This window comes from Eucyclogobius newberryi, unplaced genomic scaffold (genome assembly GCF_026437365.1).
Source record: "Eucyclogobius newberryi isolate DKJ021-1_F unplaced genomic scaffold, fEucNew1.0.hap1 SCAF_2, whole genome shotgun sequence".
NCBI lineage: Eukaryota > Metazoa > Chordata > Actinopteri > Gobiiformes > Gobiidae > Eucyclogobius > Eucyclogobius newberryi.
In genome coordinates, this window is record NW_027315834.1 from 18,383,542 (window position 1) to 18,406,020 (window position 22,479).

Sequence of the window (22,479 nt, forward strand, 5' to 3'; positions counted from 1 at the left end):
AACATGTTTGTTTTAATATAACAGAAATGGTTATGTCAAAATATAATACTATTGTTATCACATCACTTAACAGCCATAAAGCAATCTTTTTCAGATATTGTGCAGTCCAACTAATGTCTGTGCATATAAACACCATTGTTGCCACTAAAAGGTTCATTGATTAGTGTAAATCTGTTTGAACAAGGTTAAAAACTATAGTTTTTAGTGAGACATGTTGTATCATGTGAAGGCTACTTGGATTCTGAACATGTCCAGTGTTGGGTCTATGTATTTAAGAACTCACAGGTGCTTGTGCGGGTGAAGGAGGTACTGGTGCAAGTATTTTGTCCATCATGAGTATTTTCAACTCTTGAGAATGGCTTGGACTGAATATTAAGGAATAGACATATGTGAATTATTCAAAACACAACCCCAGGTATGTTTTAAATTATACATGACCCCACTGAGATCCAGACCTCTATTTCAAGTGTGATTTATTGATATGACACTAGCACAAGGAAGTTTGAAACAGTCTGGATCAACTGTCTTATTGTCAATTGTCTCTTGATATTGTTTCTGTAAAATGTCCTCACAAGGATAGTACGACAAACAGTGAGTGTGATGACAGGGCAGAAAGTACCAGGAAGGGAAAACGACAGCAGAATTGTATTCAGAGTCCAGGATTTCCTGCTTTTCTCTAGGCACATGTTTGCTTTACTAAACATTTAACTGGACAGTGACATTTCTGAGGTATTTACCAAAACCTATAGCTGCACAAGGAATATGCTTATTTTTTACCACCAAATCATACTGTTCCTGTGTAATTTATACACACTTATACTAATACTCATACGTATACTCTACTAGTATAGAGTTGGGTGTCCATGCTGTGTGGAGACATTTCATTGACTTTCGTTGAATATTGAATATGCTTTTGGTTTTATGTCTCCCAAGAAGTGACTGTATACAGATTTTACTCTTTACAATTTGATGTAAACAAAAACAACATTTTATTAACTTTGTGGATTATTCATTTCCAAACCTACCTTGGACAAACATGCGGATTAAAAAAAATAAATCAAGAAATACATGAGAAGTAACAACATTGTTTTGTCAGGTCAATTATCTCGAAATCCGTCCGATTCATCAGGTTTCTTTGAGTTTGGACTTTTCCAGGAAACGGGAGGAAGAACAACAGCAGAAGAAGGTGGAGGCTGTGATGTTAAAAGAGAGACGTCCTTTGGGCTCAGAGCGGGACACAAGCATGGAGTCTACTCTGAGGGGTCTACTGCTATTCAGCCTTCTGTTTATGAATCATGGATCATCACTAGCAAATCTACAGGTAAAGAAAAAACAAACTATTTCATTCATATGTGCACTGTGCAACATTACTGGATTGTTTCTTGAAATGTTATCAATATTATGATCTCATACTGACTTTACTTACTGCACCAACAGAGACACACAATGCAAGCTCACTTAATAAAGTTAGCAATATGTATATTTTATCATTTTGGACAGTATTTGAATTGTGCCAGGTATCCAGTTGTTTTCCATAAATCTGTGAGTTTCCGGGGTGGATCTGATGGAACCATTATGTACTTCCTGTTTATTTTGTGCACAGATTTTGCCACTGAGAGAGGTTTAGTCTGGCCAAGTTATGTGTTTCATGGCGTTCAGTGATTCGACTTCAGAATGTTATGATTTTCTCCCCCATGTTATATGTAAAATTCTAATTTACTTTTACCCATAATCTTTTACAGAACTTCTGCTCCAACTCAACCGTTCTACGCACTCGCACGGCCTGTCACTCCTGCAGCATCAGCATGTTGATTCCTTGTCCTCAGGGATACAAACAAGCACCTGGAACAATCTTGAAAGACTGCAAGTACGAAAAAGTGACTTTTGTCATCTTGGCCGTGATAAAACTTTATATACATTTAACTAATTATGCGTAACATGTGCAGGTATAACATCAGAACAAGCTCATTGAAATTATTCATCAATGGCTGTTCTTTTGAGTGTTACCAAGAGGTGGAGACAAAGACCTGCTGTCCAGGCTTTTGGGGTCCGGACTGCATGGGTGAGGATGCACTTAAACACAATAACTGATTGTAACTGAAGAACTGAACTCATTGTATTGATTTCAAACACATGAAAGCAGTTGGTTTCATAAAAGGGTTTGTAGGTGTTCAAGAAGAGAACATTTCCCAGTTGTCTTACGAGACCCCTCTATAGGGATGATTTAACCCGGTGTCCCACAGGAAGTGGGCCTTCCTTCCTGGCTGCAGACCCCTCACTCAGCAGAATAGAAAAGTGCTGATGTCTGATTGTCATGAAGGTACAGACCCCTTTAAGTCACCCATGGTTCCAGATCTAAATAATAAAAGGTAACAGTAACTAACCAACCAACCAATCAATCAATCAATCAATCAATCAACCAATCATCATGCAGCCACCCAGCGCCGTAAAGAATGCATTCAATGGGTCTAGAATTATGAATTGAATCTCTAAGACGATGCAACTTGTGTTTAAAGTTTTACACAGTATATGCACAACTCATACATTTTCAATGTTAACCCAAATAACAATTGGTAACTCTTTTGAGGATTTCCAAATGATGACCTGCTGACCTGAAAGACTCAAAGGAATGCACAAGTTCAGACCGGAGTAGAAGACTGGGAAAGACGAGAAAAGATTGGAAAAGAGTCCATGGGTTTCCTTGCACCAAACCAGCCACATTTGCTGACACTTATTAGCTCATTTTATCTATTTATTTCTATTTCATTTATTTATTTTTCAATTTTAATATTTTTTTTTTCTCTCTATTCCCTATTAAAAAATATGAGAGGTTCTGTACATAGGAGTTTTGTTTATAAGAGTTTTTTTTTCTATTAAGAGTGTTATCTGTTCCTTTCTTCTGTATCTACTTGCGTTGCAGCACCAAAATTTCCCCATGTGTGGATAAATAAACTCATATCTTATCTTATCTTATCTTACTTCCTTCCGTGTGTTTCAGAGTGCCCAGAAGACGCCAGCCGACCCTGCAGCAACAAAGGCGTGTGCTCTGATGGACTCGGCGGGAATGGCACCTGTATCTGCCAGGTACAAACATACAACCTGCAACATCACATGTAACACTGACGCGGATGAACAGAAAACACCTTGTTTTCAGACGGGCTACGCGGGGACAGCATGTGAGGAGTGTGCGCTCGGTCGCTACGGTCCTACTTGCAGTTCAGGTACTCAAAATTCTTCAGTAGTACTTCCATCTACAGAAACAAATCATAAACTTATTATAGTATTTTTTATTTATTTATTACGTTCATTTCTATCTGTTGTTCTCCATTCTCACTTGTACTTCTAAATATACATCATTCAGACAATATTACAATTTTTTTTGGAGACGGGAACATTTTATTAGTGTAGTTTTGCTGTGTTATTTTTACTGACTCGAATGGATTTGTTTTTCAGTGTGCTCTTGTGTCCATGGTCTGTGTGACGCTGGTATGACAGGAAGTGGAAACTGTCTTTGTTTTTCTGGCTACAAGGGACCAAACTGTGACCAAGGTAACTTCAGGACTACACACACACACACACACACACACACACACACACACACACACACAGGCACACACACACACACACACACACAGTAACACTGAAGACACAGGAAACAGGAAACTAGTAAGATTATTGAAGAGCTGTCAACATATTCTTGTGTGGTTGTCTTCAGAGCTGCCCGAGTGTTCGGCCCTGAACTGTGGGCAGAGCGCTCGCTGCATAGAAGAGGCCGGGACGGGGCAGCTGCTGTGCCAGTGTCTGCCTGGACACCGACGGGACAGCGCTAACTCCCAATGTATTTGTGAGTTTACCCTGAATAGTCTCTTGTTCCCATTCGCCAGAGGTCATTTGTGGAGGCAATAATTGTACTTCAGAGGTTGTTTTTTGACTGAACATAACTAAAAAGTAATCACCAATAAGTAAACATTAATAGTACCGTAAAACTGACTTAAAGGTTTCAGCTTCCTGTTATATGCAACGTTTTCCCATTCAGTAGATGTAATATTTCATTTGAAATGGTTAATCGCTTTGGCACTGTGCTGTCTGTGTCTTCAGCCATCGACCCTTGTGCCCTGAAGCCCTGTCATGCCCAGGCCACCTGCCTCCACACCGGCCCAAACCTGCACCTGTGCTCATGCATCCAGGGCTACAGTGGAGATGGCCGTGTCTGTATGGCCATCAACCCCTGTCAGAGCAATCAGGGAGGCTGCGGCGCCAACTCCACCCACTGTGTTTATGACGGGCCCGGTAAGGTAAGAGGAAACTGGAAGCAGAACTATATTATCGAGATATATTCCAATATTTACATCCAGGTTAAACTCTGTGCTCTAGTCTCACTGTGAGTGTCTTCCGGGCTTTGAAAACCTGGTTGGCGGCCACTGCAGCATCAAAGATCACTGCCGACCGGATTCATGTGACAAAAATGCCATGTGCTCCACTGCTGGACCGGGAAGGGTCGAGTACGTCGCCATGTTTCTCTCAGAATCGCAAATGACTACAAGCTCAACTGTTGTGTGCAATGTGACATTTTCTTGGTTCATTCAGATGCACCTGCCTCCCGGGGTTCATCGGCAGTGGTAAAGTTTGTTATGGAAGTATTGTCCAGCGCCTGAAAGAGTTAAACACTGAACCTAGCGGAAAGTGGTTTGGTCAGCTGAGCAACGCCCTCACGCTTTTTGGTATTACCACAACATAGCAATCAACTGACTGTCTTGTATTTACTTTGTGTTCATTCTATGCATTTTTCTGTCCTTTTCAGGCCCTCTATTGTGGCCATTGGAGAACTTGGGTCCTTTCACTATTTTTGTCCCAGTAAATAAAGGTTTCAAAGGAGGCTTGGTGAGAATCTTACTGAGAGAATTGTATCAGTCTTAAAGTTTATACATCATCAATACATTTTACGCAATTATAATAATTTACTTCATTGCAACTTTTCCTACAGGTAAAGTCTCTCACAGCGGACAACAGCAAAGCTAAATACTTGTGTAAAATGCACCTTGTCGCTGGTATGATGCCATTTGACACTTTGAAGAGCCATGACATCTTTTACACTCTGACAGGAAAATCTGCTGAAATAGACACCTCTGATGGGGTAAGATGTGGCGATTGTTAAGTTAAACTGTACCCTAGTCTTACAATAATATTTTATATCTTTTATTAGGTTGGTCAGACAAAAATTCGTATTCATGGCAGCAGAAAGAAAGCATCCATTTTACAGTCAGATATTGTGGCCTCCAACGGCATGATTCATCTCATTAGTAAAGTCATGGACAGTGTCTCGCCCACTGTAGAGAGCGATCCACAGGTGAAGGCAACCAAGCGGTGTAAGTGTATTTGCTGTATATTTAATCCATTTAATTTTATGTCTACTTTTTACAGGAAAATCTGATGAAGATTATTTCAGACTACAGCAAGTTTTTGAAATTCCAAACCTTATTAAAGGTATGGAGAATCATTTATTTTCCCGTATTCAAGCTTTGGCTTTTCCATCAACAGTAATTAAGCATTCATTAATATGCAGTAATTAATTTAATATAAATGTATTATATATTTTGACTGGGGAAAGGTCCTCATAAAAAACAAGGACAGGAAATATTTGCCGGAAAGTCATGAAAATTTGCATAGTATTCAATAATTCTAACTCTGTTGTTATATGATATTTATTGGCTTTATCGGCTTCAATTCTATCGACTACTATTATATCAAAAAGTAGATTAATACGATAATTACATTACAATAATATGAATAGCATAACAATCTGGAAGTACATCTTGCAAGTACTAATTTACTTCTTATCTCTCAGACAGTTGACCTGTGGTCTATGATGGACACATCTGGTCCACTCACTGTCTTTGCTCCTGTCAGCGCTGCACTGGAAACAATGGGAAATGGTCAGTTTGAGTACTTGACCGGCACAGAGGTAAGACTGAACCCATTGAATCTTTATCACATTGAAATAAAATAACCTCTTTTTGATTATTTTCAATGTTTCAGGGTCGCACAAAATTGATTGAATTCCTGCGAAACCACATTGTTCAGTCCACTTCTGTAAGAACATGCAATTAATCTCTTTTATTTTGTCGTGCTACTTTCAACTGATGGTTTGAATTTGCTTTTGAAGCTGGAAATTTACAATGCCGTGTCCAGTCCCAGGATCACTACAATGGCCAATCAACTTCTGACAATTAATGTCACTGAAACTGTAGGTATTGTTTGTCAATGGTGATATATATTTATTAGAAAATGCTACTGGCTAAAAAACAGAAAGTTGTGCCTTATACTTTTTACATTTCATTCCTATTTTCCCAGGGTCAGATTTTGATAAACGGAGCTGCTGTTTTGGAAGCAGCTGTAGAAGCAAAGAACGGGCGATTGTATGTCTTAGACGAGGTCTTAACTCCTGCTTCCATTGAACCAATCCTTCCCCACAGGTGTGACGTGACAGAGACCAAAGTTACCAAGGTTTGAGATATAATCTTTTAGTGAGCAACACCTTTATATATTAAATCTGAACAGAATGGGGACGATTGAGCGGTGATAGTAATAACATACAGTCCACTATCTTTACAGCGTGTGTTTCTGTCTTTTCAGGCTAACTGCACTAGTTGCTTGAAAATGAAAATGGTGTCATGTCCATCTGGAGTTTTTTCTGTAAGATATATTCCTACTCACAGATCTCAAACATACAGTTGTTACTTTGAACATGTTTTTGTTACTGTTTTGTTGCAAAGGGAGCGACTTTGGGATGTGTTTACACTTTGAATATAGGCCAGCCTCCAGTCAGTTTTTCTGCTTCTGGTTGTATGCCAATGTGCAACGTCACCACAAAGGTAAATTCATATTTTGTATTAATGTTATTGAACTTCACTGTATAGCCTATGTTGTTGTGTTACTACAGACGGCAGCCTGCTGCTCTGGGTTTTATGGTCGTGAGTGCACCCCCTGTCCTGGAGGATATAACAAACCATGCTCTGGACATGGACAGGTTTGTTTACCAGTTACAGAATCATCATTTGTGTGAAACATGGCCTGGTCTGAATGGCTTTTGTTTAGTGTTTTGATGGGTTGTCTGGAAATGGCACATGTGCATGTGACCAGAACTTTGGAGGTTCTCGTTGTCAGTACTGCTTCTCCTCGGACAAACATGGCCCAAACTGTGATAAAAGTAAGAAAAATCAAAGCCGCAACACATAGGAACCATATTATACAGGATCTCCTTTCACTTTCTTGTCTGTCTGTAGCATGTCCTTGTATTCATGGGCAATGTGACAACCGCCCAGAGTCTGATGGCCGCTGTAAGCCAAACTCTTGTGTAAAGGGGTTCACAGGACTGTTCTGTGAGAGACAGACTGTTTCCTGTGGCGTCAATGCACTGTTCTGCCACGCTCATGCTGCCTGTGACTTCAGTCAGGGAAAGATCAGGTGAGAAGCTCACACCGGCTGAGCCAGCTTCAAGCTCTTTCATTATGTTTGTGTTGCTTTTGTTTGTTAGGTGCGTCTGTAAACCTGGATATGACGGTGATGGCATCACCTGTGTAGAGTCAGACCCGTGTGCCCTACCTTTGCGAGGAGGCTGCAGTGTGAATGTAAATATATGTATAGTGTATAAATGAGCACAGCATCAGTTAAATTCGATAGCTCGTGCGAAATGATTGCTGTACCTGTCCTTTGCAGGCTAAATGCATAAAAACAGGTGTGGGGACTCACACTTGTCAGTGTCTCAGTGGGTGGAGAGAAGATGGAGAAGATGACTGTCAGCCAATCAACAACTGCCAGGCTCCTGAGCGGGGGGGCTGCCACTCCAACGCCTCCTGCATCTACGTTGGCCCTGGACAGGTAAAACTCCCAGTACTAACAACACTACTAACTCGTGTCCACTTAGATCCATTGAAATGACATTTATTTTGTTCATAGAGTGACTGTACATGTAAGTCTGGATACAAAGGAAATGGACTGGACTGTGAGGCTGTTAACCCCTGTGTGACCAGCACTGGGGGCTGTCACTACCTTGTGAGTACCACACTGCAAGGTCAGGGTTTATTTTAGCCTATATCCAAATCTCATGTTTTTTCTTCTTACAGGCCAGCTGTCGTCTTGTGTCCTCTGAGTGGAAGTGTGTGTGTGACGAGCCCTTGATTGGAGATGGACGCATCTGTTATGGATCACTGGAGCATGTATGTCCATTTAAAACAGATACAATAGTTATAATCTTTGTAGTAAATGTAATGGTTAGTGATGGACTAAAGCATCTGGAAAAAGGATCATCTGACTCAGAAATCTAATTCAACTAATTCAATTTAAGGAACTTTCTATCCTCCCCGGGGCGTCTGAGTTCTACACATGGATCACCGTAAGTTTCTTTTCAATGTAATAGTGACTCTGACCAGGTAGATGTTTATGTGTTTCCATCTTTGTGATTCAGGAGTCTGGAGTGTCTCTGTCTGAGCCTGACAATAACATCACACTCCTCGTCCCATCTTCAAATGCGGTTGATAATTTGTCATTAGAGGACAAAAACTTTTGGCTGTCAAAGGGAAATCTGCCAAGCCTTATCAGGTTATAACATGCATTATTTGTCTGATTATGATCATGCCAGTTTGTATTTTATTTGAGTCTGATCTGTTGTGCTTGATTGAATAGAAATCATATGATCGCAGGGTATTTTCCGTTATATATCCTCAACAATATCTCATCTGTCACTTCTCATCTAAAGACCACGCTAAGTGTCTCAACATCCAAAGAGGTATGAAATATCTATATTATTTATAACTTTCAATTATTATTACCGTACATATTTTTTACGGCAAAAGCTTATTTTTAAATCTTGAATTTCTTTTCAGGTGACAAAGGTGGGTGGAGCAGCAATAACCATGCCTAACTTAGCTGCCACCAATGGTTTGATTCATATTATTAATAAGGTAAATTTAAAAGTACATCAAATATCGCCAAAAATGTGGTGCTTAAGTGTAAGTTTCTTTCTGTAGGTATTGTTTCCTGACAGAACGTTGAGTGAAGGCCTGCTGGCAACACTCGCTCTAAGGCCAGACTTGTCACTGTTCAGATCATATCTTATTGTATGTGCAAATGATGTGGCCTATCCAGTATTTGTTCATTATTGAGATGTTAACTTTCATTCTCATGTTTTACAGGTGTATAACCTCACAGAAGAAATTGAACAAGGAAATGAGTTCACAATATTTGCTCCAACAGATACAGCTATCAATGCTTATCTCAAAAGCATGGCTGCAACTGCTCTAGTGCGTCACACATTCACAAATCCATGTCATTCTTGCAGTACAGCCCATGCTTACGCTGTTTTTAAATGCAGGATGTAAATACAACTCTATATCATGTGCTGCCAACTCAATATCTTCTGAAGACGGATCTACAAATGGGTGGCTATAAACCAACAATGCTGGGCCACTCTTTCCAGCTCGGCATCTTCCCACGAGACGGAAAGGTGAGACAGCCACTCATACCATTATCAGTACCACACGTGAATCAACAATGCTCTATTTTGTATTAATTTTTCTCCTCAGTTGTTCATTAATGATGCTCCTGTAAACTATTCAAACATCTTAAGTGGAAGAGGAGTAATCCACACGTTGACGTCTGTTCTACAAATCAACAGAAATCGCTGTGACAAAACAGAATATCTCCAAATAATGGTGACTGTAGCACCCATAAAGAACGACGCGTTGCTAAATATTTTTGCAAAAAAAAAAATTGATTTGTTTTTATTTCCAGGGAAATTGTGAGGACTGTTTTTTTCCACGACAACTTTGTCCAGACGGCTTCTTCCCAGATGTAAGAGTTTTTTGTGTGTGAATATTTAGCAAATACTTAAAACTTACTTTGGCTATAATTACAAAAAGCTTTATCATTTTGTTTTATTATTCTTCCTTGATAAATGTAATTCTAATTTGTTTAGACGTCTCAAAAAAAGAAGAACTGTCTATTAACTCGGGCGTTTGAAGAGAGGCGGCTGCGGATCATTGGCTGCAAAACAAAGTGCCTCAAGCCTAAAGTGGTATGTTTACAGATGATTTATAACACACTTTTTACTGTTGTTCAGCAAATAACTGTCCCCTCCCAGATACCACGGTGCTGCCCTGGGTTCTTTGGGAGGAACTGTGAGCCCTGTCCTGGCCCGAAGGATCAGCCGTGTTTTGGTAATGGGCAATGCACTGATGGGACAAATGGGAGAGGACTGTGTATCTGTGCCAAGGGTTTCAATGGCACCGCCTGTGAAACTTGTGAGAGTGGCAAATATGGCATCCACTGTGACCAGGGTACTCTTTGTTCATTTATCTTTTCATTAAAAGCAAGATTATGTTATGATGAGCACTATTGTATCCGTGCAGAGTGTCTGTGTAAAAATGGCCAATGTAACGAGGGCATAAAGGGAGACGGGACATGTGAGTGTGACGTTGGTTGGAGAGGGATCTTTTGTGACGAAAGTATGAAAACTCACTATATAAAAACATTTCAGATCAGACCATTTACTTCAAACAAAAAACCCTTACTGATTTTATTCTTTGACAGAAATTGAATTCAAAAGTGAGGAGTTATGCGGCTCTGCTAAGTGTCACAGTAGTGCAAAGTAGGTGTCCTTCTTGTCTGTTTAAAAACATTACGCTCGATCCCCATCAATTTTAAAATGTCAAGAATTTCCATATTCTGATAAGATGTGACATTTCTTTTCTTAATAACTCAGTTGTGTGATCAGACCATCCGGGCCTCAATGTCTTTGTGCTGCAGGATTTGAGGGAAATGGGACTTCATGTCAAGGTATCTCCAAAATACAAAGTAGTAACCAAAGAGCTTTGAAATGTGTTGCTAATAATATGGCTTTGATAATGTGGCTTTGTGCAGGTAAAGACCCCTGTGCTGTTGATAATGGAGACTGCAGTCTTTATGCTGTGTGCAAGAGGACACGCCCCGGACAAAGGCAGTGTGCTTGTAAAACAGGATTCTCCGGAGATGGATTTGTGTGTGTTGGTATGAAATGTATATTAAACTTTGTGGTGAGATTTAAGAAATAACATAAGGAATATTTTTAATTCCTAGAGATAAATCCCTGTCTGGAAGCAAATGGGGGCTGTAATGTTAATGCAGAATGTGTTCACATTGGACCAAACAAAGTGAGTACAAGTAGTTTGCTGTAAACACAGTTGGCACAGGGTTCATTTAAATGAGTGATTGTCTTTAGCAGACGTCATGTGCCTGTCGTGAGGGTTATGCAGGTGATGGACACAACTGTAAGATGACCGACTTGTGTAAAAATGTGTGTTATACAATATTATGGTTAATATTTTGAATGACAAAGAACCCACTTATTAAATGTGTTTTTGTTTGTCCAACCCTCTAAAGAAAAATGGAGGCTGTCACAGGTATGCTAGTTGTAATACGACTGGACCTAACGTTCGCACATGCGTGTGTCACAGTAACTATGTTGGAGATGGTCTGATCTGCAGAGGAACTATTGCAAAAGTAAGTTGCTAAAGATAAGGGTTTTGTTTTTTTCTGACAATAATTTGAATGAATGCCACTGCTTTTCCTGCAGGAACTCCTCACTCGACAGCACAGAGACTTTTACCTCGCCCTGATGGTTGGTGAATTATAAAAGTATCTTACTGTATGTGTTTACACTGAACTTGAGTTTTCATTCAGATAGTAGACATCTCTCTTAAAGGTCGAGGCCCCTTCACTGTTTTCCCACCAACTATAAAAGCTTTCAGCAAAGTTAAAAATGACATGAAGGTCAGACAGCTCATTACCCATAACTTTGTTATGAAGTCCCCTCACAGTGTTTTTTGTTTTACAGATTAAAGCTATGATGTCAAGCAAAAATAAAGAGTTAATTGGGACATTTCTGCGCAGCCACATTGTGATGTGTCACACACTTCTGCCGTCTTACTTCAGCCAGCCGCGAAACCTCACTACATTGTCTGGCTATGTCCTGAAGACACAATCATCACAAGTAATTACTAATTACTAGTATTTTTTTATTTGATAAAAGACGCATATTAACTATTTATGTTTTTCAGGGAAATATCTCTATAAATGAGGCCAATGTGACCTACAGTGATGACATCAGTGTTAATGGTATCTTCCATGAGGTTGACAATATTTTATTTTCACCAAATGATGACCAGTTGAAAGAGCTGGATAAGAACGTAATGTTTATTTTTCAAACAAATCTTGATTTTATCTATTTTAATTTGGTAACATACTGCTTTTTTCCTCTTGCAGCTAAATCTCACTGATGTGGCTGAGCAAAATGGTTACCAAACCTTTTCCAAACTACTAGAGGTAAGACACTTTAAAATTGTTGTATTTTAACTAGCTTCGCTCATCTTTGATTTTGTGCTCACATGTTTTAGGACACAGGGGTGACAGAACTGATGCGTGAAGAGTTAAACCAGCCTCTCACCATCTTCATGCCGTCTGATGCTGTGATGGCTTCTCTGCCCCAGGAGCAAAAGGACTTCTTGTACCACCCACAGAACCGCGCTCAGCTGCAGGAATACCTCAAGTACCACATTGTTCATGCCCAAAAGGTTTAAATCTTTTTTCTTATTAGGCCCGAGCGCCACAAGCTGGCGAGAGTCCCATAAGGCCGTGCGAAGCACGGCTGCGAAAGTGCGCACGTAGTGCGCACGAAATCGAGCACGAAGCGCTCGCCCACTTCCAAACACTCACTAACGCACTCCTCCACTCATGCACGCCCCGTGCATACTAATTAGTAGTAGGAAAATGGAACGTTGTAAACGGGCGAAGCCCGTGCAAAAGAGCGCACTAAACGAGCACTTTACATTACATTACCGTGCATATAAGCATGTAATGCAAAAATTGAACATTATTACTGTATAGAGGGCCAAAAACACAAAGTGGGCGGAGCCCACTCAAAATTAACGAAAGTACCTGTCAGTGACCAGGGACCCACACCATGAGGTAGGAAAGCGCGAGCGCTTTCCGAAAATGTATAGTTTGTGATATTTGAATATGGGGAATGAAATGGGAAACATTGTTTTCGCATCGGAATATTATTCTTTCTTTCTTTCTTTCTTCTCGGGACAAACCCCCCTATTTTTCACCCAGTGAACATTGACGAAAAGTCACAAAAATTTGCACACCTCTAAAAATCATGCCTCTCTATATTTCCTTTTTCTAAAATTAAAAAAATTGGCGCGTCAGCGCCCCCAAATGTACCAAAAATGCATTGAGAGATGGGAAATGGCCCAAAAAAAATCTGATCGTAGAATCATGAAATTTGGCGCAGAGGTAGATGGTGACAAGAGAAGTAAAAAATATTATTACGGCAACGCCGTCCGCCCAACCAAATGTCGGCCATATTGCTTCAAAAATGGCTAAACATGACTCGGGAGTTTTTCCAAACGTCGTACTTTTACGAACTCCTTCCAGGGCGTTGGCCCTAAAAAGCTGAAATTTGGTGAAAATGCTACTGAGGAGTGGGACATCAAAAGTTATTCAAATTACATTGATACCTCTCACGTTCTCTGTGCGGCGAAGCCGCAAACTGTAGCTAGAATTTCAGAAATCTCCCAAATTTCTGCCGTTTGCGCAGATAAAGTCCGAATTGCGTCAAATTAGAATCAGTTGTTAAACTCTTTGCCCTAAACCTACTTGAAGTGAAATTAATTAATTTGGCGCCACAGCGTCCCCTACAGATTTTATATGGAGGTTAAATGTTTAGTTTTGCGAAATTATCTGAAATTTGGCACAAAACTCAATTTTGGCATCCCCATCAAAAAACTTAATGAGACCCATGTCATAATTGCTACGGCTTTGCCGAGGTAAATGTGACCGAAACCTCCCATGTCATTCCAATGGGGAAATCGCCAGAACATGTTTACACTTTATACTTTCAACAAATCCTCCCAGGGCGTTAGCCCTATCAACCTGAAATTTGGTGAGACTCATCTTCAGGGGTGGACCATCAAAAGTTATCCACATTTTTATTCAATGAGTCACGGTGTCTGTGCGGCAAAGCCGCACATTTTGCCAAGAATTCAAAATAAAATGTCTTTTTGATGGTAAAACAAAGGGGAGAAGATGTGACAGCGTCACAGATTCAGCAGTAGGCGTACTAAAAGGACAATTGGGGCGCGTTAGCGCCCCCTCCTCTTGCGGCGTGGCGGCAGCGTGGCGAGGGCCGATCATTGCCGCTTGCGACTATATTTGTATTTATTCTTATATATTTTGATCACATATTTTGTACTGTTTCTGTACAGATTTATGCTGAAAGCTTGGTTCATCTGGACGTTGCACGAACTGTCCATGGTTCTTCGCTGTCTTTTAGCTGTGGAGGTTCAGATGCTGTTGTGAGTGTAAACAGAGCTAAACTAGCAGGACTAAAGGCATGTGTGGCTTTAATGATCTGTGTCTAACCAGGGAGAGGTCTTTGTCAATGAAAAGTGTCGGATCATTCAAAGACATCTCGTGTTTAATGTGGGCATTGCTTATGGAATTGACTGTCTACTAACTCCACCGAGCCTTGGGGGGCGCTGTGACAGACAGGACACGTTTGACCACACAGTGAGTTTACTGCATTTGTAAAAGTAGTGACTAAAGAGCAATGATCTTATGGTTGTTTGTTTGTCTGTGACAGACAAACTGTGGCCTATGCTTATCACAATTTACTCGTTGTCCAAAAGGCTCAAAAGTCAAGGTCAGCGTGCACTTATGTATTTCTCATAAGATTAATATTATATTTGTACACAACTTATCTGAATGTATTTGCCTTTTCAGGAGAAACAAACATGTGACCTTCCGACCCATTTTGTCAAAAAGAATTCTGGCTGTCGAACCGTCTGCACCATTACTTTCTGGAAGCCAAAGTGTTGCAGTGGTTACTTTGGACGGGACTGTCTAGGTGAACTAGAACAACGAAACAATGACACTCATTTGTTCTTATGTAAGTTGAACACTATATATTTGTTTGTGTCCAGCCTGTCCTGGCGGTGTAGGTGCTACTTGTAGTAATCGAGGTAAATGTGACGATGGGCACCTGGGTAATGGCACCTGCACATGTGACCCAGGTTTTGATGGTGTTGCATGTGAGCTGTGCAGCAACGGTTTCTATGGAGCTACCTGCAAAGGTAACCACTAACTGCCAGTCAGTGCTTTTACTGCAGATCTGATTAAATCGTTACTTACTTGGTGGCTTTTATTCAAAATTTAGTGTGTAATTGTACTGAACATGGGTCCTGTGACGATGGCCTTAAGGGAACAGGCTTATGTTTTTGTGAGGAGGGCTGGACTGGAGAACGCTGTGAGACACAACTTGGTAGGAAATAGAAAATAGAACAAAATAAAATACTACTTTATCTAGTTATTCACTTCATTTTGAAATTTGTTTTTGAATCTTTCTTTAGCTGAGGTATATAAATGTTTACCGCAATGTTCCTCTAAAGCCGTCTGTCAACAAAACAACTCATGTGTTTGTCGGCTGTTCCATGAAGGAGATGGATATACATGTACAAGTGAGTATTTTAATAACTACATTATCAAATGTTTAAGAGCCAATAGCAAGAAAACATGGACTCACAAAAAACTGTATTGTTTTTGTCAGTTGTGGACATGTGTCAGATCTGGAACGGAGGTTGTGCCCAAACGGCAAAGTGCTCACAGAAAGCAGACAAGGTTAGCTGCACCTGTCCAAGAGGATATTCAGGTGATGGTTACTTCTGCCAGCCTATTGACCCCTGTAATGAAGAAGACAACGGTAACTGCCATGAGCATGCCACCTGCACCATGATTGCACCGGTGAGAAACTAATACAATTCCAACATCATCTAAAAGATACAACCGAACTATTATTTTGGTATGTTAACCTAACTTCAGGGGAAGAGTAGATGCAGTTGTAAGCACAACTATATTGGAGATGGAAAAATGTGCGAGGTCAAACAGCTGCCTATCAGTCGATGTATGCAAAACAATGGACAGTGTCACCAGAACGCCAAATGCACTGATCTTCACTTTGAAGGTGTGGCCACAAAATCATCCATCTCTCCTTTACGCATATTTTTCCAAATTAGCTTTACATAATATCATGTTACTAATTAATGTTGTTTTAGACGCGATGCTTGGTGTCTTTCATCTGCGGTCAGCCAAAGGTCAGTACAATCTGAACTACACAGAAGCCCAACAGGCCTGCAGTGAAGAAGGGGCGCGCCTGGCGACCTACAATGAGCTGTCATATGCTCAGCAGGTGGGACTTCAGTCTGAATTTCTCAGTCTGATTCAGTCTGATGATACACCTGAAATAAATAATGTGTGTTGGTATTATAAAGGGTGGGCTGAACATGTGTGCTGCTGGCTGGCTAGACCAGGCCAGAGTGGCCTACCCTACCACCTACTCCAACCCAAACTGTGGCTTTGGACATGTGGGTATTGTGGACTACGGAGTACGCAAAGTTGTTAGTGAAACTTGGGACACCTTCTGCTACAGATTTAAGGGTGAGAAAGAAGCCTAGGTCGGGTGGGGAACATGATAGTTTCTAGTATTTCTAAATTACTTCTGTTTTAGAGGTGAAATGTGAGTGTGAAGTGGGCTATGTTGGAGATGGGTTCAGCTGCACTGGAACTCTCCTCCAGGTTCTCAGATCTACTCCACAATTCTCAAATTTTCTCTCAGTGAGTCGGCTACTTCTCATTTGGCACAGAATTGCACAAAGTGTTAACGTGTATGTTTTATTTTCCTTTCAACACATCAACTAATATTGCTATTGAACATTTACAGCAAATTCTCAATTACTCAGAGGTTTCCTCTTCAGGCAAACGGTTTTTAATGCACCTCAATAACTTCACAATGCAGTCCACTCTGTTTGTACCAGACAACAGTGGGCTGGCTGATAACCAGGTCAGTCAAAGTTTGTACTGTTGTTCCAGACTTTTCCATCTTTAATCGATGCATGTTCATGCAGACTCTAACCCAAGATGATATGGAGTTCCACCTTTTGGAGGGGAGTGTTGTGTCTTTGGACCAGTTGCCTAATGGCACTCGGATCAGAAACCGAATTGGGAGACTTACTGTTCTAGGGATCAGAGATCTGCAGAACCCTTCTTCACTGGTCAGTTATTAGCAAGATTCATAATGTTTATTACCATATTTTCGGTCTGCGACTGCATTATTGTTACTGGTGTTTTTCCCTCCTTCAGTCATCCCGGTACATCAATAACCGCTTTGTTATCACCGCTGACATTTTGGCTTCCAATGGGATTATTCATGTTCTTCAAGGGCCCCTCAAGGCCCCACCCCCTCAACCAGAGGTAGTTGTTTTTGCTTGGGAGATAATTTAAGACATGTTTGTAACAAAGGTCTATTAATGTCATTTCAAACTTGGCATACCAAGAAACTTACAACTTTATTTTGGCTTAACAGATGCATGTAGCTCACAAAGCAGGGCTGGGAGTTGGTGTGGTCCTGCTGGTCACTCTTGTGGCAGGAGTTGCATTTGTTGGTACACATTTCTACAAACAAAATGCCAAACCCTTTAGATTTCATTACTTTAAGGTATGGAATGTTGTGTTGATGTTTTTGGAAGGTGAAATCTATGTTGGTTAATTAGATTATTTTAACATTGAATGACATATGGTTATAACAGGAGGAAGACGCTGATCAAGATACTTCTGCAGACATTAGCTGTCGCAGCATCTGTAACCCAGTTTATGAATCTGATGCACAAATGGAGTCAACACTGGCAAACACTTCAGATCACAAAGTAAGAGTCCATCGAGACATGCCTTTATTTGACAGGGACAATCATACATAGTTACAAAACAAAGTTTGTAGCTGATGTGATGCATACAAAGTTTATAGCCAGAGCTTATTTTCAACTCCCTTTCCTGGTTGGGCATTTCTAAATCCCCCACAGATATGAGACATTAAAACATATTTCCATTTTTATGAATAAATCAATGATAAATGTACACATCTACACAGCTCATTCTTCCTCACTCATGCATTATCACACACATAACACTTACAGGTGGGTACAGTTTTGATGTTCTTTCAGCTGCACATTTTTACCTCCGAGATGGACTTTATTTCAGGGGGTAATGAATTCCAGAGTTTACAGCTCTTATAGGATGATTTTCCAAATGATATTGTGCACTGTGGGATTTTACAGATTTGGTTTGAGGAGCCTCTTAACTCTGCTGCTTCTGTCAAGTCTCTATAGAAATGTATTGAGCGGTTTAGGGACCAAGTTATTGATACATTTGAAACATAATTTAAGAAAGCACAGGTCACTGTAGCTTTCAAAACTTAAATTATAATTCTTAAAAATATGACAATGGTGAAATCAGACAGGTTTTCTATCCATAACATGTAAGTTTGTTTGAGGGTTTGGTTTGTATTTTCAGGCTATCGATAAAAATGGGGTAACCAATGGAGTCTCATTTGACCTCCTTCAAGACAGCTGAGGCAGTTGCTGTCATCACATGACCCTTTTACCTCAGCTGATTCAGAACCATCACTGAACTGACTAGTCTTAAATGTTGGCCATTTAATCGATTTGTCAGTTTGACTTTCTGAATTGGTCTTTGAGAGTGATTTATGTCAATGTATAAAAACATTAAAAATGGATAAGGCAATCAGTTTTCTTGTGTTGCATTTTATTTGTATTGTCACAATATGTTTACTTCTGTGAGAAATGCAACACTTACACCTAAAAAAGGTGTCAATGTTTAAAACATTCAAGGGGTCCAGAGCAGTGTTTACCCAATCTTTTTCTCAACCTCAAAATTACCCATGGATACATTGTTGATCACAATATCTTTCTGAGAAAAATAAATTGATTTTTGGATAATAAAGACAGAACTTTGTAGACATAGATAACATACCATCCCTTCATTAATATGAACATAATTTAGTTTGGACCTTTTCAAGTAGACCTGGGCACCCACTACATTTTGGGGACACAAATCTAGTCCTAACCTTCCAGTGGGGAATGACTTCTACTAGAGACTATCATAGGCTCCTATTTTCTCTGAGATCCATGAATAGAAACGTGGCACTCTGGTGAAAACTGCTGGAAAATCCATATGGCATTGGCTGCTACCCCATGAAACAACTCCAAACAGGAAGTAAGCCCCACTCTTCCGACAGACCAGAGGAGCTCCCGAGTCGCCCTGAAATACAGAAATAATAATAAGTCAGACTGCTCAACTTTCACTTGACTGAGCCCAAACAATGTCTAGCAATTAGAATTTAAACTTGATGTAATGAAAAAGGATTCGGTTATTGAAGATAGGCTCATGTACATATTATAAATGAAACATTTGATAAAGTTAGTCTATCATAATTCTAACAGCCTAACTTTATATTCTGTAAATATAAAGTTTTAGTAACCAAGTTACTTTAACTAAGTTAACTAAGAAAAATCTAACATGTTTATATTACTTCCTCTTGAAAATGTGATTCAAGTCTGCTCTAGACCAGTCCAAGTTCTCGGTCTAAATTGCCATAGCGACTGAATGAGACAGAGTGATCCTGAATTAAGAAACCCAAATGACAGTCATACTTGGCCATTTAAGTCTAGCATAACAAAGAAACACGTTTTATGAAACAGGCCTCTGAGCCTTCACAGCTCAAAATTGTTTGTACAAATAGGTTTGTTGTTTGAGATTACCAGGCAGGAAGTAGAAGCTGCAGGATCAGTACAGATGTGAGTGTCTTTGATCATGTCTTTGCCCCACTTGTCTTTACAGGCGGTCTGGTTCAACAGTGTCACAAGAGCATGGTGCAAACGGTTTGGATTAACGCCCCCTGTACATATTCACAACATGAGAAATGTAACATACCAAAATTAAGTTTATGTGCAATGTATTTTAACCTCCCCATAGTTCCTCACCCATAGTTCCTCCCCATCCAGTCACTGCACAAGACCAGCTAGAATCCAAATCCCCATCCTCATCCTGGTCGGGGACACATATGGGAGCCACATATCTGCCTTAAGAAAAATACATATACATCTTAAATGTCTGTCAGAGCTTTCTGTTTGTGTCTGAAGTAGGCTCAGTACCAAGTCTAGCAGGTCTGCGGAGCCTGATCAAGGACAGGTCAAAGCCTGGAGGAAAGCTACCATCTTGACGTAGATTGATAACTTTTTCTACAGGAATTCTTTGTGAGGAGGAGTACCTGAGGTCATGTATTCCCAAACCCACGGTGTCCTCAAGCCTGAAGAGCAGCAGAGTTGGAAAAAGTACCAAAAATAATTACATAAAACCCATATCTCTATCATGCATATACAAATTAAAATGTATTAAACTATTAAATGTAAAATAAAAATGCTATGCCACAGAAAAAGGAGAGCAATTTATAGTTTCTTCTTACCAGACATGGCAATGTTGTGCTGTGATGACAAACTGATTGTGGATCAGAGTTCCACTGCAGTAATGGTGCCCATTCTGTTGTATACTGACATGCCAAGGCCAGTAAAACGGACAGCACTCACTGACATTCTGCACAGAAACTACACCATCCTGGGACTGGTGCAACACTGCAATGTGTGGGACATTCACACAAGCTCTGCCCCATTGCATTCCACAGTTGTCTTCTGCTGGCAAAGCAAACCGATAATCCAAATGCTGTAAATGTTTAAAACAGTCTTCTGAAACCAACCTGTCTCAGGCGCATCAATTGGTCTAGTACCAGTGTATTCTTCTGTAAAAACAGAAACAGTGTCACGTAGGTCAGATGTATCCAATTTATTTGGCAAAAGAGTGTCGTTTACTTATGACATTAGCGATCCATGGAACCAAATTCTGTATTTTTGTGTAGACTCCCGGCTTTTTTGCCCGTCCACAACCAACACCCCAGCTAACTAAACCTGCAAGCTCATACCTGCTCCCATTGAAGCAGGACAAGGGCCCTCCCGAGTCCCCCTGAGACAAAAAGTGCAAAACAAATATGTGGTCAGCCGCTGACAAAGTTGAACACCCATGCAAACACAGGGCATCAATATAAAATGTTTTTTGGCACACATTATTGCTCCCCAGCCTGCAGGAGCAGTGGGAAGCTTCCAAACAGTGTGCCTGGCGACCATGCAAAATTTTATTTTTAGATAGATTAGCAAGTTTTGGGTAGTTGAGGGAAACCCATCTAGACACAGGGAGAGGTTAATTTGCCATTGCAATTTAAATTTTTTTACACACACACACACACACACACACACACACACACACACACACTTACCTGACAGGCATCCACACCGCCTTTTTCCTTTCCTGCACAAAACATTGTGTCGAGAATTCTACCAACATAATATTTGTTGCAGACTTCAGAGGGAATGATGGTGACATTGACTTCCTGTAATCTGTTCACATGAGGTCCATCTGAGGAACAAGGCACAAGCAGTCACATAGGAGTGCAGAACTCATGTGACCAACTTACTTTCTCTCGTTGACCCCCAGCCTGTGATAGTGCATCCAATGGACAAGGGCAGTTCACTCATCCAGATGTTGATTGGTCTCACAAAATCATTGAAGATGAGCGGTTCCTTGAGCCTCAACAAGGCTATGTCATGCTCTTTAGTCCGAGTGTTGTAATCATTATGGCTAATGATTCTACTCACTGGAACCAACTGCAGTTCATTAGAAGTGAGAGAAAGTCAACTGACTTTTCAAAATTACATATAACATTTTATAATTTACGTTTAAATATAAACACCAGTAGTCCAAAAACGAATCAACTAACCTGCTGACCTTTTTCCTTTGGTTTGTCCAGATCATGTTTTCCAGCCAAGACTGTCCACAAAGAAGCTTTTTTGTATCTGTAAGACATGATTCATGAATACACTATTCCAGAATGTCAAAACTAAAGCCTGTATAACCACACCTATTGAAGCAGTGAGCAGCAGAAAGAACCCAGCGTGTTGATATTATGGCCCCTCCACATGCGGATATTGTGGAAAACCTCAGAGAAACCTGCCAGGGCCATGAGTGAGACCATGCCTCCTGTCCTCCAATTATTCTGGGCTCAAACTCAACTTCAGGCAAGAAGGAGCGCAGCCCGGCTAGATCTGAGAACAATCCCAACACAATCACTACTGTTTACAGGTCCCATGAACACGCACTGTAACACATTATTTCACAAACATATTAGCAAATAACCTAAACTCACCACTGAAGGCAAAAACACCAGACAGATGTTCCTCGGTGTGATTTACAGTGATACCCTGTCCACCTACAAACATAAGAATATTGATCTGAAACAATTACATTTCTCGCAAAAAAAACATAATTTTCTTACAAAGTAAAACCAAGAGGAGGAGGCGCAGCTTCATGCCTGCAGTCAATCATTAGAAACACCTGCGGATTACTCAAAACGTCCTGCATTATTCAGAAACATACTTCCTGTTCAACGTTATTTATATTTGTATATATATATATATATATATATATATA

General features: G+C 40.3%; 3 protein-coding genes across 3 annotated transcripts; 1 reads left to right on the plus strand and 2 right to left on the minus strand.

The window, feature by feature from the left end:
* Nucleotides 1-1,123: 1,123 nt before the first annotated feature.
* Nucleotides 1,124-18,573, plus strand: stab2 (stabilin 2). Its single transcript, XM_072453960.1, has 69 exons — nt 1,124-1,321; nt 1,743-1,867; nt 1,947-2,062; nt 2,999-3,084; nt 3,155-3,221; nt 3,454-3,549; nt 3,716-3,844; nt 4,099-4,295; nt 4,375-4,502; nt 4,588-4,721; nt 4,802-4,881; nt 4,985-5,134; nt 5,204-5,347; nt 5,422-5,484; nt 5,846-5,962; nt 6,037-6,090; nt 6,164-6,244; nt 6,352-6,504; nt 6,634-6,693; nt 6,774-6,872; nt 6,941-7,027; nt 7,096-7,207; nt 7,284-7,464; nt 7,535-7,628; nt 7,717-7,878; nt 7,957-8,052; nt 8,124-8,216; nt 8,345-8,392; nt 8,465-8,598; nt 8,683-8,785; nt 8,883-8,960; nt 9,027-9,116; nt 9,192-9,299; nt 9,371-9,502; nt 9,582-9,710; nt 9,790-9,849; nt 9,974-10,072; nt 10,139-10,334; nt 10,407-10,502; nt 10,588-10,645; nt 10,760-10,833; nt 10,918-11,043; nt 11,113-11,186; nt 11,258-11,329; nt 11,416-11,535; nt 11,609-11,653; nt 11,716-11,805; nt 11,870-12,025; nt 12,093-12,221; nt 12,298-12,357; nt 12,429-12,605; nt 14,301-14,390; nt 14,461-14,604; nt 14,678-14,737; nt 14,818-14,941; nt 15,018-15,167; nt 15,251-15,355; nt 15,444-15,551; nt 15,641-15,834; nt 15,913-16,054; nt 16,146-16,279; nt 16,362-16,527; nt 16,598-16,704; nt 16,811-16,930; nt 16,995-17,141; nt 17,230-17,340; nt 17,453-17,584; nt 17,676-17,792; nt 18,436-18,573. Exons 1-69 carry the CDS (start codon nt 1,199-1,201, stop codon nt 18,493-18,495), a joined length of 7,692 nt encoding a protein of 2,563 aa, XP_072310061.1. The 5' UTR covers nt 1,124-1,198; the 3' UTR covers nt 18,496-18,573.
* A 449-nt stretch (nt 18,574-19,022) lies between these two features.
* Nucleotides 19,023-20,649, minus strand: LOC140367475 (chymotrypsinogen A-like). The gene is made up of 5 exons (XM_072453971.1): nt 20,408-20,649; nt 20,097-20,251; nt 19,926-20,024; nt 19,704-19,840; nt 19,023-19,203 (listed from the first exon to the last, which is right to left on the minus strand). Exons 1-5 carry the CDS (start codon nt 20,614-20,616, stop codon nt 19,033-19,035), a joined length of 771 nt encoding a protein of 256 aa, XP_072310072.1. The 5' UTR covers nt 20,617-20,649; the 3' UTR covers nt 19,023-19,032.
* A 117-nt stretch (nt 20,650-20,766) lies between these two features.
* Nucleotides 20,767-22,274, minus strand: LOC140367474 (trypsin-2-like). The gene is made up of 6 exons (XM_072453970.1): nt 22,196-22,274; nt 21,911-22,094; nt 21,770-21,845; nt 21,467-21,656; nt 21,269-21,408; nt 20,767-20,958 (listed from the first exon to the last, which is right to left on the minus strand). The coding sequence occupies exons 1-6, from the start codon at nt 22,266-22,268 to the stop codon at nt 20,782-20,784; spliced, it is 840 nt and encodes a 279-aa protein (XP_072310071.1). The 5' UTR covers nt 22,269-22,274; the 3' UTR covers nt 20,767-20,781.
* Nucleotides 22,275-22,479: the final 205 nt, after the last annotated feature.

What these genes read in the sequence shown, in the direction of transcription:
- LOC140367475 (XM_072453971.1), bottom strand. Translation starts at nt 20,616, where the DNA reads ATGCAATGGGGCAGAGCTTGTGTGAATGTCCCACACATTGCAGTGTTG. An exon ending in CCGCAGACCTGCTAGACTTG is followed by an intron (nt 20,025 to 20,096) that starts GTACTGAGCCTA and finishes ATTTTTCTTAAG; the next exon opens with GCAGATATGTGGCTCCCATA. An exon ending in TGGATGGGGAGGAACTATGG is followed by an intron (nt 19,841 to 19,925) that starts GTGAGGAACTAT and finishes GAATATGTACAG; the next exon opens with GGGGCGTTAATCCAAACCGT.
- stab2 (XM_072453960.1), top strand. Translation starts at nt 1,199, where the DNA reads ATGTTAAAAGAGAGACGTCCTTTGGGCTCAGAGCGGGACACAAGCATG. An exon ending in CAGAGACCAAAGTTACCAAG is followed by an intron (nt 6,505 to 6,633) that starts GTTTGAGATATA and finishes CTGTCTTTTCAG; the next exon opens with GCTAACTGCACTAGTTGCTT. An exon ending in GTGGGCTGGCTGATAACCAG is followed by an intron (nt 16,931 to 16,994) that starts GTCAGTCAAAGT and finishes ATGTTCATGCAG; the next exon opens with ACTCTAACCCAAGATGATAT.
- LOC140367474 (XM_072453970.1), bottom strand. Translation starts at nt 22,268, where the DNA reads ATGTTTGTAGGTGGACAGGGTATCACTGTAAATCACACCGAGGAACAT. An exon ending in TGGTGTTTTTGCCTTCAGTG is followed by an intron (nt 22,095 to 22,195) that starts GTGAGTTTAGGT and finishes GATTGTTCTCAG; the next exon opens with ATCTAGCCGGGCTGCGCTCC. An exon ending in GCGGTGTGGATGCCTGTCAG is followed by an intron (nt 20,959 to 21,268) that starts GTAAGTGTGTGT and finishes TTTTTGTCTCAG; the next exon opens with GGGGACTCGGGAGGGCCCTT.